Consider the following 18,141-nt stretch of genomic DNA (forward strand, 5'->3'; position numbering starts at 1 on the left):
GAGAGGCTCAACATTAAAATGAGCTCAAGTAAATACATTGTGTGGTCCATGGTGCCCTGTTTTACTTCTCGGTATGATATTCCTTAACCATTCAAGTTCAATGGCTTAGTTCAGCATAGGATCTGCGCTCTACCAAAACCCGACTTCTACATGGCTAATATACATTCATAAAGCTTCACAATTCATAATAACATGAACTTAGGCTCTATAAAGGGACGACACATCTTGGGTAACTAATGTCAATTTCTTGAGGCCACAGAGATGTTCTTGAATCTTTAATAGTTAGAAAAAATATTACTTTCAGTAGATGTCGCTGAACTCCATAATATAATCTAATATAATCTAATGTATTTAAATGAGACACTGAAAAGGTTTAGTGTCTCCTACAACCTTGGACACATCTGTTTTTAGATTTGCTTTCGTTTGAAGCTGTCACCACTGTTCCCGGCCTTTGGTTTGTAGGCTACTTAGATTCTTTGTCTCAGTAACCCACTATCTTCTGCTTCCAAATGTGCAAGGCTGCCTGCCTTAATAATCCGCAAATGTATGCTGACAATTATAAGCAAACTCTCAGAACTGCCAAAAGCTCTTCATGTCCACATCCACTCACTAGTTTGCCCTTCAGTCTGTCATCCATAAGAGTTGACAAACAAGTGTATGCCTTTTGATATATTTTTTAAAAACTTTTGTTGTTTTATTTGCTAAGTTAAAATACAGTAACATTGCTCCCTCAAACTCTTTTAGAAGTTTTAGCACCCAGACATTTGTAAATGTTTATGTGTGGTTTATGGACAGTGGTAATTGTTTGAACTCTTAACAGGCATCACAAAATCAGTAAAATGTTACAAGATCTGCAGGTCTGGTGACTTGAATCGACTCGACCTAACTGTAATGCTCTCGACCCATAAACGTGTCTCAATTTGTGAGATCCTAGGCAAATATTTTATTTCACTGAGTCGCCCTTTCTTCAGTATCACATACAAGAGCACCTTTAAATATGTGAGCTCAGCATGTCTGCTGCACAAAAAAATCTTTTTTTATTAGACTAAACGTTTGCTCCATGTATAATACAAACCAAGCCTTCATATAGGTTATATGTGATCCCTGACACGTCTCTTAGTTTCCTAATAGTAGTCATCACGGTAGCGGCAGGATTGTCTCTCACTTCATATTTTAAAACTCTCACTTTTAGTAAATATATTGCTAAAGCATGATGTGGTGGCGCACTGTCATTTACGGGCAATTTCCATTGAAATGGCCACCATCTTTCCCACTGACAGCCAGTTTTACTGATAAAACTATATGGCGTACAAACAATTTGTGGAAATCGTTTTTCAGCAAATATGTATCATTTGTACATCATCAAGTAACGTATTCTGATTTGTTTTGATCCCATTAAAATGTTTGTTTCCATCTTACTACTGAAATATATTTCGAAATATTTTTGCAGTTCATTTACAAGCTATTCAAATGTTGTGTGCCCAGCATGATCGTAAAGACAGTTCATTTTACAAAATCCTCTAACTTTGCAGTCAGCAAAATAATCTTAAACACCAATCTCCAGGATAAAATGAGCAGTGGTGTTTCGGAAGATGTATCCTGACCTTTGAATGTACAGATAAAAACAAGATTTAAAGGCATCTTTATCACTCATTCACTTTCTGACTGAAAAAAACACCTGTTCTTTGCCCGCTCGAGCTCTCCCCAGAACCTGAAAGTAGCTTGCCCTAAAAAAATTTGACTCGCATTAGAGATTGGGCGAGTAGATTTCTTAAAATTGCCTCAAATGTCACTTGAAGGGAAAATCGATATTGCAGACCATAAATTCACACTAACAATAAATAAGAATAATGTATATCATTTAAATCACATGAGCAAATGCATAGTTCAAGACAAGTTTGGTGTGGATCCGGGTGAAATCTGAGCATAACAAAGTACTAGCACCTCCTCTAGCATGACCCCTGAGAGCTACTGGGCTACAGAATACCATATAGTTTGACTTAGAACAAAACTTGACTAACCACGTTTCCTGTAAGCATGTTACTCGCAAGTCTAATAAGATTGAATGATGCTCCTTTGTTTTCAGAATACGGTATAGCCCCGCTGGATTTTAACTTAAATGCTTCCATCGTATATTCGGAGTAGTGAGCAATTTGCTGTAAATTGAGAGCTCTAAAGAGCAATCCTGGTGTGTCTTGGATTTCTCTTTTCGTATTTGAAGACAATATCTTTTATTTTCCATGATGCATCATTATGGTGAGTTACAGTCATATTTGCCACTTAGGGCCATATGTAGGTAGGCTGTGTTTTGCGATTCTCTAATTGCAATTTTTAGGGAATCGCAATTAGAGAATAGCAAAATGCAATGTAGGTAGGATTAGCAATTTTGTTTGCGAATCCCACCTATTCCTTATTTGCGATTCTCGCATTGAGAATCGCAAATAAGGAATACCTTGCCATTCATTCCTATGGGCTAAAAGGCCCATAGGAATGAATAGGAAGACATTCTCAATTTGCGATTCTCAATTAGAGAATCGCAAATTGAGAATGCAATTTCAAGGGTGCAAGGGTGTCAACATGACACCCTTTTGCACCCCTGTAATGAGCATGGGTGCACATGTGGCGCACATACATGCCCTAAGGGCATGTATGTGTGCCACATGGCACTTTGAATAATGCAAAAAACTGCATTATTGAAAGAAATCGCAAATTACCATCAACCTGAAGTTGGTGGTAATTTGCGATTCCTTAAGCCAAAATAGCACAACTTGGGTGCTTTCTACATTGCATTTAAGGAATCGCTATTTGGGATTCCTTAAATGCATTTGCAAAATAAGGAATCGCAAATTTTGCGATTCCTTATTTTGCATGCAGATTTTCCTTCCTACATCCCACTTAGCAAAATTGCGATCGCAAACGCCGAAATTCGGCGAATTTCGGCGTTTGCGATCGCAATTTTGCTTTCTACATATGGCCCTTAGTCTTTCATCTAAGATAAAAGATGATGTTCATGTAAAGGTACATTCTTAGAGGATTTGCAGTATGAACCTAATTTGCGAGGTGATAAAGGCTAAAAACACATACCAATTCCCAGCTTCTTTAGCTGTGCAGCATTTTTTAAAATACTGACTGAGCAATGAAGGGGGAATACAAATGAACTAAAGATTGTGAGGGGTCAAAGGCACCACTTGTTTGTGAAAGGAATTCTACCAGTTAGATATCTCTAATGTTTGAAATTTTTTGTTCTCTTGTCCTTTTCAGGGCTTGCCTAGGCAGCGCTTGTGCTGTCTCTTCAAGACATGCTGTATTCAGGAAATGGGCACAAAGCTCCGCCCACTTTCCTCCCAACTTTTTAATTGGCTCCTGTCCCTGTTCTTTGTAAATGTTCGCTTTTCACTGGTCAATAGGCTTAGTAGTCCCTCCTTAGTACAGCTTTGTCTCTTCTGGTAACCTCCCATGAGGACACCCCGTTACATGTGCTGTTACTCCCTAGGTTTTGATTACAGCCTCAGAGCACTATTTTCTTAAAGGGCTTCACATGCTAGGTCCTAGGCAAGGCTTGCAGTAGTTACTTTACTCACTAGCTCATCTCACATTTAGATGAGACCTTCTATAAATTTCCCTTCATCAGCTCCACATAGAGTACAACCTAATCCGAAATTAATATAATAATAATTTTGTCACATTTCAAAGCTACTAATTGTATATATGGACATAACTATTTGAAAGTACTTATGGTACTGTCTTGCATGCAATGCATTATGGGTTGTGTGGATTTACCATATCTTCTGCAGGGTTCAGTACCATATGTGACCAAAAAAGGTCCCATGGTACTGAAACCTGCAACATAGCTAGGTAAAAAACATTGGCATTTATAATATTAGTAATTCCAACTTTACAGGGTGCAGTACTATATGTGGCCAAAAGAGGTCCAATAGACCTCTTTTGGCCACATACGGTATTGCACCCTGCAAAATGGCTAGGTAAAAAACATTGGCATATAAATATATAATGCCAATAACTTCAACTCCAACAAATGTGAGTCCGATTGCATTTGCAGTGTAATAGGTCTCGCATTTGTTAAAGTTTAAGCTGTTGGCGTTCAAAATGACAATGTGTTTGACTTTTGCTTTTTTATACCATTGGCAATTACTGCTATGCAAATATAATAACTCCACTGCAAATAAAAAACCAAAAGTGAAAAACATTGCTATTTTATACGCCAACAGCTATAACTTTAACAAATGCAAGACCTATTGCATTGCAAATGCTTGTTTTCTTTATTTCCATATGTTTCTGCTTTCATTCCTTCTCTACTTTTATTTTTCTTATTTCGTTGTCCCTTCCTTTTCTTCTTTTATGTTTCTGCTTTCATTTATCTTATTTCGTTGTCCCTTCCTTTTCTTCTTTCCACCCTTCATTCCTTCCTTTTTCTTTCTTTACATTTATTTCCTTATTTCCTGTGTCCTTTTGTATTCTTTCCTGTAAGCTTCTTTTTCATTCCTTTCATTATTTTCATTTTACTTTCTTTCCATTCTGCTGTCTCACTTCATTTACCCCTAACTTATTGTTTCTTAGCCATTTTAATATTTTTTCTTTCCCTCTGTCATAGTTTCTCCTTCTAAATTGCGTTGACCTGCAAGCCCGAAATAAAAAAGAAGTGTCATAAAACAACTAAATCTGCTTCTGTAACGCCCCCGCTTAAGCTGCTATAACGGGTGGGTAACTACGCCCACCCGCCCTTGGTGCAGCCTATTGGCTTTGCCAGTGCTTGTTATTGTTGTGTCCTCCCTCGTCAGCAAAGCCCGTTGACACACGAGCATGGCCTAATTTCAGGCATCTGAGGTGGGAGTATTCATCCGCTGGCATGTCTGCAGAAAGAAGTGCCCACATTAAAGTGACTATTACTTTTTACACAACTGCTAATAATTTCCACGATACACGTCGATCTCATCAAACAATCAAGAGATTAAATGTGGAGGCCCTGGCTCCGAAGCGAACACCTCCCTACCCTTGTGAGCTCTGTGTAGGAAAGCAGGAGACAGGCTGACCCTGCTTTAGTGCAGTGCTTAATTTGTAAAATAAATAAGTGTCAGAGCCCTCGACGGGAGGCCACTGCGGCTTGCACCGCACATCCACATTGCTGGCTGCTAATGACAGTGCCAACACAACTACTAACCATCACACTCTTACAAGTAAAGGCTGAAATGGAAGCCATGAAATCAATATGATAAGCGCTCTTTTTAACGCTGAACGGTTCATCTACTGTGGAGTGAGGTTGTTATTATTTGCAGTGATAAGGAAATGAAAAGGAGCGATACATTTTGGTTGAATGTCTGTTGAAACTATAGAAGCAACAGTGATATAATTTTTTGTTTGAAGGCATAACAGTGTTTCTGGGTCCTACAGTGGTAGTTAACGGGGGGAGGGGGGGTTAAGCTGGTAAACCACAGCTATTTTAGTAAAGTCAATGTTGGATGTGTGTTACATCCAGGGGAATCTAGGTGCTTCCACAATGGTCTCTAATTCTGGGAAAGTTAGTAATTCCATGGTTGTTTGTAGTCCAACCAAGATGCTGATGTTGGAGATCTAACCATTCTCTTCATTATATGCAGGATTTGATGCTTTTGCTGCTGCAAGGATATGTTTCAAGCTGATGCAGAGATTGGGGTTCCAGAAGTTCTACCTGCAGGGAGGAGACTGGGGCCACCGGATCAGCACCATCATCTCCCAGATGAAACCTGAGTGAGTTTTGGGCACCGTGAATGATCGCAGAGAGAACAAGTTCATTCACCGAGATTTTAACTGTGGACACCTACCTTGTTCTTTTCCATTTTCCTCCTGTAAAGCTATGCAGAAGGCTTACTACATGACTCTACCAAGGAGAAAAGCTTCACTCCTGAGATTTAAGTAGAAACCTAATAAATTCTGCTACTCTTAGTTCACACCATGGCAATGAACTGGATGTTAATGCCAGATTCAACTGGGCTGGATCATTGGTCCCTGATGACACAGAGTCCTCTATTTTCATCTTAGTCCTGTATCCTCTATCTTGGACCTTTCTCCCCGTGCCCTCTTGTGTATAGTGCATTTCTATTTGGTCTTTGTTAGGATGGGAAGGCCCCTACAGTGTAAACGTGTGTTTAGCACTTCCCTCAGTTCCTGAATGCATGTGAAACAGTATCTAAATGTCTGCCTGGCATCACACTAATTTAGCGTGTGCAGAGGCGTACGCCTGTCTTGGTAATGCAATGTCCAGAACTGTTCAGTGACCTGGAGGAACACATCAAGTGTGCCCTGATAGCGCACACAGGACTAATGTCCATGCCTGGGTGCGCCCCATGCAGCGGTGGTTGCAGCATACTGTGTTTAGTGAATCGGTAGTACAACCAGACGTTGTTTTCTGTGTCCTAGAGAGTTGAGCTTACGGACTCCGCTGCTGTAAAGTTCAACTGTGGTTTGAAACCCAAAACCTGGAGCTGAAATTCCATGTGCGTGTACGTGCACTCAGTGTGTAGCACACATGTGATAGTAGAATTCTGTTTCTTGTGAGAGTTTGAGTACTAGGACCAGTGGGATCCATTTTGAATGGCCCTGGTTTACCATGGAACCAGGTGGAGGATGAACATAGGTTCCCTGGACACAGAACTTGTATTCCATGCATCCCAGGGCACAGAGGGTGGAGATCCCTACACTGCAGGGAGGAGGGTGGCGATAGGGCTACCCATTGAATTTCAGTGAGGACCTAATGATTCGTTTTTACAGGGTGCTGCCAGTGGTCGACAGTAGTGGTGAAGGGTGGGACTGCAGTATCTGTTGTCAAAGGTAAGGAAGTGTGTAGAAAGGGCCTGCCCATTTGTATGTCCCTAATTACGGCTTCAGCAAGCCTGGTGCAGGGATCTTGCACTCCACCGTGCCCTTGCTTCGGATACTCCTGCTTGGACCCAACCACGTTGCTACTTTTCACAAAGGCTATGTCTGAGGAACAGCCTGGAAAGGACATCTGAAAGAGAACCAAAGCAGTTCTGAAAGCTTAGACACTGGATCTATGGCCCCTGTTTGGAAAATGTTTATAAAAGTGTGATCCAAACCACCCCACTCTGTTCCAGTTCCATCTTCTTCATGATCCAGGAAAGAAGTGGTCTGCAGAGTACTCAAAGGACTACTCTGTCAGGAGGGCTGGTGTTTGCATGACAGCGGTGAGGTGACCTCTCCTGAAGTCTACACTTTCTGCTGGAGACGCAGAGGAGCTGTCTAGTGCCTAGAAGCCTGTCTGTCTGCTGAGAGATGGAAGAAGAATGCTTAGACCTGCAGAAGAAGAGACAGGAGAAACCCAGCAAAGCCAGGAGTGACCTGTGCTATGAGGGAGTTACCACTCTCTCAGAGCAGTGCCTTTGCAAGTCTGAGCATCACTTGGCGGCCCACCATGGATCTGAGAACTAGTGCTACCGCTGCTGACAGTGGAGAAGAGGCGCCTCATCGCTGCTGAAGCTGAGCTACATCAGTCTTGCAGTCCGCAACTGCTGAAAACACATATCAGCCCTGACGAATTGGCCTGACTGAAGGTCGCAACTGCTATGACTGAGTACCAATCTGCACTCAGCCTGGAAGACTTGACCTGCAGGATATATTGCGCCACTGCCCAGTACCTGCCAGGCTGGCACCATCCAGCAACGCTCTTCTGCCATCGCGGAGAAGCTGCCGCTGCCTTCATTAAAGATGTATTCATCTTTTCCTAGGTTTCTTAGCTTCATTTCACCTTGGTGGCCAGCTGCTGTTATCCGCACGGAGTAACTATCTGGCCTTCTCATGAGCTGGGCGCAGTAAGCCACAACTCTACTTGAGCCGACCTGCAAAAAACATAAAGAACGACCAGAAAATGTAAACACAAGTTTTTCTGCCCATGGTGAGAATGGCCTGCCAAACTTAATCAAGCTGCTGTCTGTCCACACTGATATGGGTTCAGTGTGTCCCTTTCTTCTGTGAATTGTGCCGTTAAGAGAACATGTGTGCAGTACCGTGAAATGGTACAATTCGTATCCCTGGCTCTGATGCTGGGAATTCATGAAGTCCTCGGCTGTGTTTCCGCACTGTTGGATTTTAGGAACATCTGTAATCAGAGACGCTGAAGGCTGGGTAGTGGTGGCCTGAAGACCTGTCTACACAGCCTTCGGATTGTCTAGTACCCAAGCACAGCAGGGACGATTTTTGCAAATGCGAATTCGATTTTACTTGCGTTGGACTTTCCTAAATGACAACTGTAGTAGCTTTGAGTTTTCTTTCCCTTGAATAGCCTGAGTTTGTTTTTTCAGAGAAGATAAAGTGGTTTCAAAGGTCCCATTCCTAACAAAGTAAGTCACATAAAACTCTTGTCTCGTGTAATATCCTGTTCCAAACATGACAAGAATGGCAGCTCTCTAACCATGTTCATTGTCCGATCATGTTTTCATTATGTACACAGACTGTTTTGTCTTGGGGGCACGCATTTGATGTCGCCTACTGAAATGAAAACATAAAACAAGCGGACTGATAATAACCAGCCTTATTCGGTTAAATCCTTGGAGCATCTTTCAATCGTCCTGTTCCTAAATACTCGTCGATTTGGCCATTGATGAACTTTTATGTTTGACCAGCACACTTTCTCTAATCTGGACATGTTTTATAATCCTTGGCAATGACGTGAATGATTCTCAACTGTGAGATTTGCGGGGTTTAGTCTGTTGTCCTGTTCTCGGTAGTTCCTGCAGAGTCCGCATTCTCTGCACTCAACAGCAGGACTTGAAAGCGTCTCTAACAGAATACTTTCCCTTTTAATTTGTTGCACTGTGCGTCCCTTGTGCAAGTTCCCCTTTGCATGTAATGTGCACCTCAATCGGTGATTTACCAACTTTTTCAACCAAGTTACTGTTTTTTACACCGATCCGGTATACATCAAGACTTTGCCTCTCTAGCACCACGCCTTTTTAGGTTCTTTGATATTTGTTGGATTGTTCATGAAGGGCCCGGCTGTTCTTTCCTTCTATTTGGCCAACCAAAAGTAAACTCCACCTCCCTCTGCCATAACTGGATTTTAGATGGCTTCAAACAGTGCATTAAATGATGCACGAAGTTATGGGCAGCTGACCCACACAGACCCATGTTCATGGACTGTGTTCAGTGCTGAAATTCATCGGATGTCACAGAGAACATAGCAATGTCCTCTAGCGAAGATAGGAAGTCTGTACCGGTCCCAGTAGCCTCGCTGTTAATGGCCGTCTCTACTGGTGGGAGTTTTGCCTCTGATATGCTGGAGCACTCTAACACCCAGCCAGTTGTGTCAACTTCTAGCCACACCTTTGCAAATACCTGTGAGAAAGAAAGCGCTGTGGTCCCGGATGATGATTTCACCATTAGTACAGGTCCTGCATTGCAACCACATCGAACACACTTAGACACTGCGGTAGCTTGATCAAAATTCCCCAACATGAGTAATAACTTGCTATGTAATGAGCATGCTGTACAAAGTTCTACAGAGAAAGACACACAATGGAGTTCTTTGTTTTATTAAGGTGAGAAGGGCATATCCTTACCAAGTGCATTAATGTTTGACCATTTATATCATGTATTATGTCATTTTAAAAGTATTATTTATAGACCTTTGTGTGCCATGGAAGGCAGCCCTCAATAGCACACCAAATCATTAAACTGCACTACAAACTACTCCACAAAACAAAATACCATTTCACATAATTACACTCCAAAATACACAATTCCACTCTACATAATTCCGGTACACACAATACCACATAATCACTATCCACATAACTCCACAGCACACCATGCCACAAAATTCCAAAGCACAAATCCACTTCACACTACACAATTCCATGCTACACAACTAACTAATCCAAGCTAACCCACATAATTCCACAGCACACCACATATGTAAAAAACATTTGCCATTTACAATGCCAATAGCTGCAACAAATGTGAGATCTATTGCATTTCCAATGCTTGTTTAACTTTAAGGAGAAGCTAACTAGGTTTATCAAGGTCTTTCTAGCCTTTGCTTCCCATTTTGTTAATTTTAGTCCCTTCTTTATCTTTTCTTCATTCTTCTTGACCATCTTCATTGAAGCGGCTTCCTGTTTTTTACACAGATATTTTCTTGTCAATTTACTTTGTCTTCTTATATTTTCCAGTACTGAAGTGTCTTCTCTTTTCCTTCACTAATCATTCTGTGGGCACTCTTACTTCTCTATTCTTTCCCTTCAGACCCTTTGTTTCCGCTGACACTCTTCCTCTCACTATGACTGGCTTATGCTCTTCCTCTTCTACTGACCTCTAATGCCCTGTGTGCGTTAACCTTTTAGATTTGCCCTCATGGCCTTCAACTCCATCTGGATCTTCTTACCCTCTTCACTCTCCTCTCTTTGATTTGGCTGCATCTCTTGACAGCTATACTGAATTTACTGATTGCACTTTCTTTCTGTCTGTTTCATAGGTCTGTTAAGGGTCTGCACTTAAACTTCTTCCCAATGGCTAAAGGTGGCATCAGAGTTCTCTTCTCATTACTCCTCGGAGCCTATGCCCCATGGCTTGTAGGTCTGACCAGGGAGGATGCACGGCGTTTATTTCCGTACTTTGAGAAGAATGTATACAGTCTTCTACGGGAGAGTGGATATTTACACATCCAAGCTACCAAGCCTGATACTGTAGGTAGGTCGATTGTGTGACATATTCATCATAGCACCAGATCTATGTTAGATTTTAAAAGTGGGTTGACTCCCCCCTTTCGTTGAGATACGTCCAGGCCCAAGTAGGTTCTGGATGGCCATGTCTGTGAAAGGGGGTCTGTTTCCAATTAAGATCTTGTGTTTTCCTCCAACTGCCTTTGTATCTATGTTCTATCCAAGATGTTTGTCTTACTGTTTTGATTCTGTAAGCCAGAATATACTTTTCTAGGCACAGCTAACAGTCGAGCTCCACAGGTTTATTACTAACTACAAATCCCTCTAATTCTCCTCTGGCCTGCGCCACCAACACCAAGGCTGGAAAGAGTCCTTGGCTTCTTTTGGAACATGATGGCTAAAAGAAGTTTTCTCAATCAGTGTGAAAACAGAGCTACAGTCCTCCAACACAAGACCAGCAGCAACACTACCCAGAATCCAGGCCCATCCTAGGACAGAGGATCACCCTAAGCTCCAAATTCAGACACGAAGGGTGTTCTCAACTTGAGGATGATGAAGATAAATTAGATATGTGGGAAATGCTCCAAATGTTACCTTTGCTCTTCCACTGAGTCATTCCTTGGAAGAAATTTCAGTGGTAACCACAAGCTACCATCACTCCTGACTCAACTTTGCTTATGCACTTTACCTGCCTAAACACCAAAATCCCGTCTCCAAGTTGTCATGGTTACCAAAGTCATAGTGGTGTTATGAAAACATTCCCGGCACCAGAAATCCTCCAACCATAAGGCACCAACTGGCGGTCCAGGACTGTAATGGCCTGAGTAACATTGTCTGCTCCATCTCCAAACACATTAATCAACCTTTAAAGCCTTAAATAGATTGATAAGATAAATACTACACCTTATGGTAGTCCATTCACCACCCTAACTTAGTACACTTCTCCAGAACACACTTTAGCTCCAAGGGGAGGCATGCATTACAGGCACAGATTATGAAACACTCTCCCTGCTGCCATATGCTCCTTGGCAATGGACCAGGCCGTCTGTAAAGAACTGAAAGTGTACCTCATCTAGCCATCAATGTATCTCCTCAACCCTGAGGCAGCAAAAGGTGACTCCGTTTGTGGTACTGGTGAGTCATGTTCATGTATCCTGGATATGCCTGCACACCCTCACAGGTGATCAGCTGCGCCATACAAATACGCATTACATAGCGTAACATTCCTTAGTCCCATGGTTTCTGAGAAGTAGAGAGTCGTGTATTGCAGATCAGCAGAGGTGGTGTTTTAGAAAAAAAGATTAATGTGATGCTGGTAAACTTTGAGGCACATTTAACGACTTGTTGACTTTTAATAGCCATACTGCATGACGATGGTCAGAAATGGCCTAGTGCGTGTCAACGTATGGTTGATTGGGGAAGATGTGTCATGCCTCTGTAGCCTGACCCTATGCATTTCCTTACAGGTTGTGCCTTGAACAACTCCCCCGTGGGCTTGGCGGCGTACATCCTGGAGAAGTTCTCCACCTGGACAGACCCGGAGTTCCGCTTCCTAGATGACGGGGGACTAGAGAGGTAAGTTAAAGCGTTGAAGCATGCTAGTGTTGAAGGAAGGAAACTGACGAGGCCCAGCCCTTCAACTAAAAGAGGATCAGGAGTCCATATATCAGATTTCAGATGGAGAATAAGGTGAGAGAATGCTATGGTCCCAGAACAAGAACGACATAGAAACAGTAAGAGTGATTACCAGTCAGAACCACTCCGTATTAAATATTGGTTTAAACTGATCTGCACTCTGAAACCCATCTGCATGCTAACTAACCCAGGATGATCAGATGCTAAATATTAACTGCAAAGAAAAGAAAAAAAAAGTGGCTGTTTATGTAGATATTCAAAATGACTTGATCAATCAATATTGTTTTATATATTCTTGTACCCGCCAGCAACATATATATATAAAGCATTTAGACCACTGTTTCTTGCAGTGTGTGAGGTAAAAAAATACTATTTCATGGTGCTAGAGTTTAGCATGCAAAGCATTGTTATTCAAAACCATGACAAAGTTGTCTTTGAAAATGATAAATAGCTGATTTTCCAAGAACAGCACTTAAAAAAGATGTAGATCAGAAAAAAGAATTAGATTATTTTTGTATGAGGATTATTTCACAGACAAATGAGTTTCACCTTCCCCGTGTGCTGGATGCCAAGATGTCCATTTAGCTCCATGTGAGGCTTTGGTAAAGATTCAGCTTTGTCTTTGTAGTGTTATTCGGGACTTCCTCAGAGTTCGAAAAATCCCAGATGTAATAAAAGTGGTGGTAGCGGATGGAAGGGGAACCTGGGTAGAGAGCACAGAGGTTGCCTGTGATGTCCATACCTAAGTTTGATCCTCAGTTTCCAGGTGCCCAGCTTATTCCAAGGTTTATCTGCAATCCGGCAGGCTCGTGCAACACTGAGAGGAGAAAAGCCTGTTGCTATAGTTCTCTACCACAATCTTTAGACATCTCTGAGTTTAGAGTACACAATGTGAGGAGAACAAGCTGACCTGTCTCTATTAAACCAACAGGAAGATCTCCCTGGATGAGCTGCTGACAAATGTGATGATCTACTGGACAACCGGCTCCATTGTGTCATCGGTGAGGTTCTACAAGGAGAACATCACGAGGGAATACAACAAAACGCCAGATTACAGGTATGAACCTGTTAAATAACCCAGAGCCTCTCTCTTGAAAGAACAGCTCGGGAAGCTGGGCTGAAATACAGAGGTTTCATATTTCATGTGTGTTGGAAAGTGGAATATTAGTAGTGGCAAATATGCATCTGACACTGGCAATAAGGCCACAAACACAGTCTAGGGCTCAAAAACCTACTCCCATGCTCAACCCCTGGTAGCTTGGCTGCAAGTAGGCAGGCAGGCAGGCTTAACTTCAGAGACAGGTATGTAAAGTATTTAAAAACTTCAGTAAATAATTAAGACACAACACACAATAAAAATCCAACACCAATTTATAAAAATAGGAAATATTTTTATCTTTAAAATGACACCAAAACGAAAAAATCTACTGTATCCACTGTTTTCGGGATCCTGCATGTCAGAGTCAAATTCTTCAATGCCATCAGCTCTTCTTTCCAAGGATGTCAGGATGGCTTTTGATAGTGTGGAATGGAATTACCTGTGGGCAGTTCTAGGACACATGGGGTTCGGACCGAAGTTTATCAGTTGGGTAAAGTTGCTAGAGGAACAACCAGTGGCAAGGGTGTGGGCTAATTCGACCGTTTCCCGCGAGTTTCCCTTTAGTGAAGGGGACAAGGCAGGGATGACCCCTGTCGCCTATATATTTCGCCCTGTCCCTTGAGCCTTTGCCTGCATGGATCCAGCAGGACCCATTCATATGGGGCATTCCCGTGAGCGATGAGTGGGAAGAGCGTATATCCTTATACGTGGATATATATTTAGCACCCAAGGCAGTCCATCGATAGATTTCTACAAATATTCTGCATCTTTGCAGACTTCTCAGGGTATTACATTAATTGGGATAAATACCTACTGTTTCTGCTAACAGGGGGGACCCCCAGACTAAAGTCAAGGTGCAAGGTACCGTTAGTGTTGGATGGGTTTAAATACCTGGGGATAAATATAACGAGGAGCCCCCAAGCATTTTATGATTGTTACCTACTGCCCAGTTGGAAAGATTCGAGAGAGATGCCCAGCGGTGGCGGTCACTAACTTTAACATTGATAGGCCGAGTCGCCCTATTTAAAATGATGACACTCTCATGCCTTATATACGTTATTCAGAGTGCCCTGTACCAAATTCCGACATCATTCTTTTAATCTATAGAGTCCGAGTTGCCATCCATGTTATGGAGTGGAGGGGCTTCACGCATAGCTCTGCAAAAATTACAAAGGGGCATCTGTGAGGGAGGATTGGCGGTCCCAGACGTAAAGTTGTACTACTGGGCCTCCCAGCTGGTCACGGTGAATGACTGGGCCTTTGGGCACCGGGCTGAACCAGCTTGTATAGTAGAGGCCAGGGGCTACCCCTCCCTACTTTACTACGGGGGGGGGAGGGGGAAGACTCGTGGAATACCAGCACATACGCAACCGGTGGTTAAAATTTGGCAGGAAGCAACAAAATACTTGGGCTGGAAAGGCAGGCTGACGGCAATGACTCCCTTGTGGGCCAGCGACCACCTTGGGGAGGTGAGCAGGTTGATGGTTTTCAGCAAATGTGAACTTCTTGGTCTGGAAAAACTCAGAGACATCTGGAGGAACCAGGCATATGTGACGTTTGCGGTCCTCCAACAAGAGTATGAAATGGGTCCTAGAGAATGGTTGCGATATCCGTAGCTGGGCCACGTGCTGCAAGGTTACATCTGTGAGGGTGAGGACTTGGTGGAGGCATCCTCCCTGGATGATAGAGTCCTGACAGATCTCCTGGAAGAGAAGGCAATTTCCTTAATACACAAAAAAGGGTGGTAAATAACGACCAGGGCCCCCTGGTGCAACTAAGCTTAGCATGGAAAGGTGAAATGGGCACACAAGATGACGCAGACTGGGTAGAGGCCCTACAGGGCCCTAGAGAAGTTGCAATAAGCTCCTGCTTCCGTCTGATTCAGTTGAAGGTGTTACATAGAACTTATTGCTCCCAGGGATTGGTGTGTCGCATGGGTAGAACAGAGTCATCCCTGTGCCACAGTGGGTGTGGAGAGGAAGGTACATTCTATCACCTCCTGTGGGAGTGCCTGAGACACATAAGTATTCAGGAAAAATCAAGAGTGTCATGGCACAGGTGACCGGGCTTGAGGTTCCCATGATGCTGCAGTGGTTCCTGTTAATGATTGCCTGAGAGGAAGATTAGCCCAGGTATACCAAAATATGGTTTGCACTGGCGGCGGTAGTGGCAAAGCACAACATCGCCAGGTGCTGTGGAGCCCGGTCACTGCCAAGAGTGGTGGACTGGCAGACTGATCTGAACTGGTGTTGCGTAGGAGAGCGCACAATATATCTATAAGTAGAGGATGCCCAAAGAAATGGGGGGAATTTTAGGGACAGGGGCAATCAATCAATCAATTAATCAGGGAATTTTAAGCGCGCTACTCACCTGTGAACCTGTGAGCGTCTCATGGTGCTGGGGGGTGTCCGCAGATCTGTTTAGCAGAAGAGCCAGGTCTTGACGGTCTTCCTGAAGGTGTTCAGGGAGGGGGCGCGTCTGATGTCTGCCGGTAGCTCATTCCAGATCTTGTCTGCAATGTGAGAGAAGGATCTTCCGCCTGCTCTGAGGATGCGTGGGGTTTCGGCCAATGCCAGGTTGGAAGATCGGAGTTTTTTTTTTAGGGCTTGTGGAAGTTGATTCTGTCGTTGAGGTATTTGGGTCCGTTGTTGTGTAGGAATTTGTAGACGTGAGTGAGGATTTTGAAAGTGACTGTTTTCTCCACGGGGAGCCAGTGGAGACTTCGTAGGTGTTGGCAGATGTGTTCGTGTCGGGGATGCCGAGGACAAGTCTGGTGGCAGTGTTCTGTATTGTCTAGAGTTTGCGGAGTAGGGACTTGTTGATGCCGGCGTAGAGTGCGTTTCCATAGTCCAGTCTGCTGGTGAGGAGTGCATAGGTGACTGTCTTCCATGACTCAGGGGGGAGCCACTTGAAGGTCTTGCGGATGATGCGGAGGGTGTTGAAGCAGCTGGAGGTGACGGCGTTGACCTGTCGGTTCATGGTGAGTGATGAGTTGAGTACGATGCTGAGGTTCTTGGCGTGGTATGAGGGGGTAGGTGGGCTTCTGAGGGCGGTCGGCCACCAGGTGCTGTCCCATGCAGAAGGGGTGGACAGAAGATGAGGACTTCTGTCTTCTCGGCGTTGAGCTTCAGGCAGCTGTTGGTCATCCAGACTGCGACGTCTTGCATTCCTTTCTGGAAGTTGAGTTTGGCAGTGGTGGGGTCTTTGGTGAGGGAGAGGATGAGCTGGGTGTCGTCAGCGTAACATACGATGTTGAGGCCGTGCTGTCGGACGATGGCTGCGAGGGGGGCCATGTAGATGATGAAGAGGGTGGGGCTCAGTGATGAACCCTGTGGGACTCTGCAGGTGATTTTCATGGGATCGGAGAGGAAGGGTGGGAGTCTGATCCTTTGGCTTCTTCCGGTGTGGAATGATCAGATCCAGTCCAGGGCTGTTCCTTGTATGCCTGCATCGTGTAGTCTGGCGACTAGTGTGCGGTGGGAGACGGTGTCAAAGGCCGCTGATAGGTCGAGTAGGACGAGGGCTGCGGAGTGGCCTTGGTCCAGGAGGGTGCGGATGTCGTCTGTGGCGGCAAGTAGAGCGGTCTCTGTGCTGTGGTTGCTTCGGAATCTGAATTGGGACGGGTCGAGGACGGCGTTCTCTTCAATGAATCGTGTCAGTTTCCTGTTGACTGTTTTCTCTGCAACTCTGGCTGCAAAGGGGAGGAGCGGGATGGGCCGATTGAGATCGGTGGGGTCAGCTGTGAGCTTCTTGAGCAGGGGTCTGACTTCTGCACGCTTCCAGTCGTCTGGGAAGGTGCCTGTTTTGAAGGTGGTGTTGATGGTGCGTTGTAGTTCGGGTGCGATGGCAGCTGTGGCTCAGTGGTAGGGGGGGCAGGGGTCGGTGGGGGCCCCGAGTGGATGCTTTACATGGTCGTGGCGGTGTCTTCAGCCGTGATCGGTGTCCAGTTGGAGATGGTGGGCTGGCTGGTGTTTCTGGGGCACGGGGGCCGTCTGTGGCGCCTGGTCGATGAAGTTGTCGTAGAGGTTTTTAATCTTGAGGTGGAAATAGGTTCCAAGCTTGTCACAGAGGTCTTGGGATGGGGTGATATCTGTAGCGTCGCTGCGTGGGTTGGTGAATTCTTGAATGACACTGAAAAGTTCCTTGGAGTTGGTGGAGTTGGCCCGGATTTTGTTGTGGATGAAGTTCCTCTTGGTGGCTCTGATCTGGTTGTGGTAGTCCGTCATGGCCTCCTTGTAGGTTGTGTGGTTTTCGGTTATCTTGGTGTTTCTCCAGTTCGTCTTCAGGCGTCTGCAGGTGCGTCTGGCTTCCTGGAGAGCGGTGGTGAACCAGGTGGCTTTCCTGGGGCGTTGTCTGTCGGGGTTGCGTAGCAGGGCAAGCTCGTCTGCGCAGTTGGAGATCCAGGTGTGGAGTTCTCTGGCTGCGTCGTTTGCATCGGGTGCCCAGGTGTGGTTGTCTCGGGTGAGGGTGGAGTTAAGTTGCTTGTCGGTAACCTCGCCCCAGTTCCTTCATGGTGGGCGTGGGGCTGGTTTGGGTGCCTTGGGTTTGTTGATGACGAAGTGTACTCAGTGGTGGTCGGTCCATGGCGGCTGCGTTGTGTGGCTGATTTGGACGCTGTTTACTGCTGCGAAGATGGGGTCGAGGGTGTGTCCTTCTCTGTGGGTCGGTGTGTTGACGAGTTGTTCAAGTCCGATGCTGGCGAGGTTGTCCGTAGGATAGTGGTGTTGGGGTCCCTGG

General features: G+C 44.5%; 1 protein-coding gene across 1 annotated transcript in view; it reads left to right on the top strand.

The window, feature by feature from the left end:
• Positions 1-18,141, top strand: part of LOC146816491 (epoxide hydrolase 1-like) — a 172,224-nt gene that overhangs the window by 136,373 nt on the left and 17,710 nt on the right. The window contains exons 5-8 of the mRNA XM_085610344.1: positions 5,616-5,745; positions 10,484-10,698; positions 12,137-12,245; positions 13,237-13,362. Coding sequence (XP_085466470.1) covers positions 5,616-5,745; positions 10,484-10,698; positions 12,137-12,245; positions 13,237-13,362 — 580 coding nt within the window. The remainder of the gene's footprint in view (positions 1-5,615; positions 5,746-10,483; positions 10,699-12,136; positions 12,246-13,236; positions 13,363-18,141) is intronic.

The sequence above is a fragment of the Triturus cristatus genome, chromosome 6 (genome assembly GCF_964204655.1).
Source record: "Triturus cristatus chromosome 6, aTriCri1.1, whole genome shotgun sequence".
Classification (NCBI taxonomy): Eukaryota; Metazoa; Chordata; class Amphibia; order Caudata; family Salamandridae; genus Triturus; species Triturus cristatus.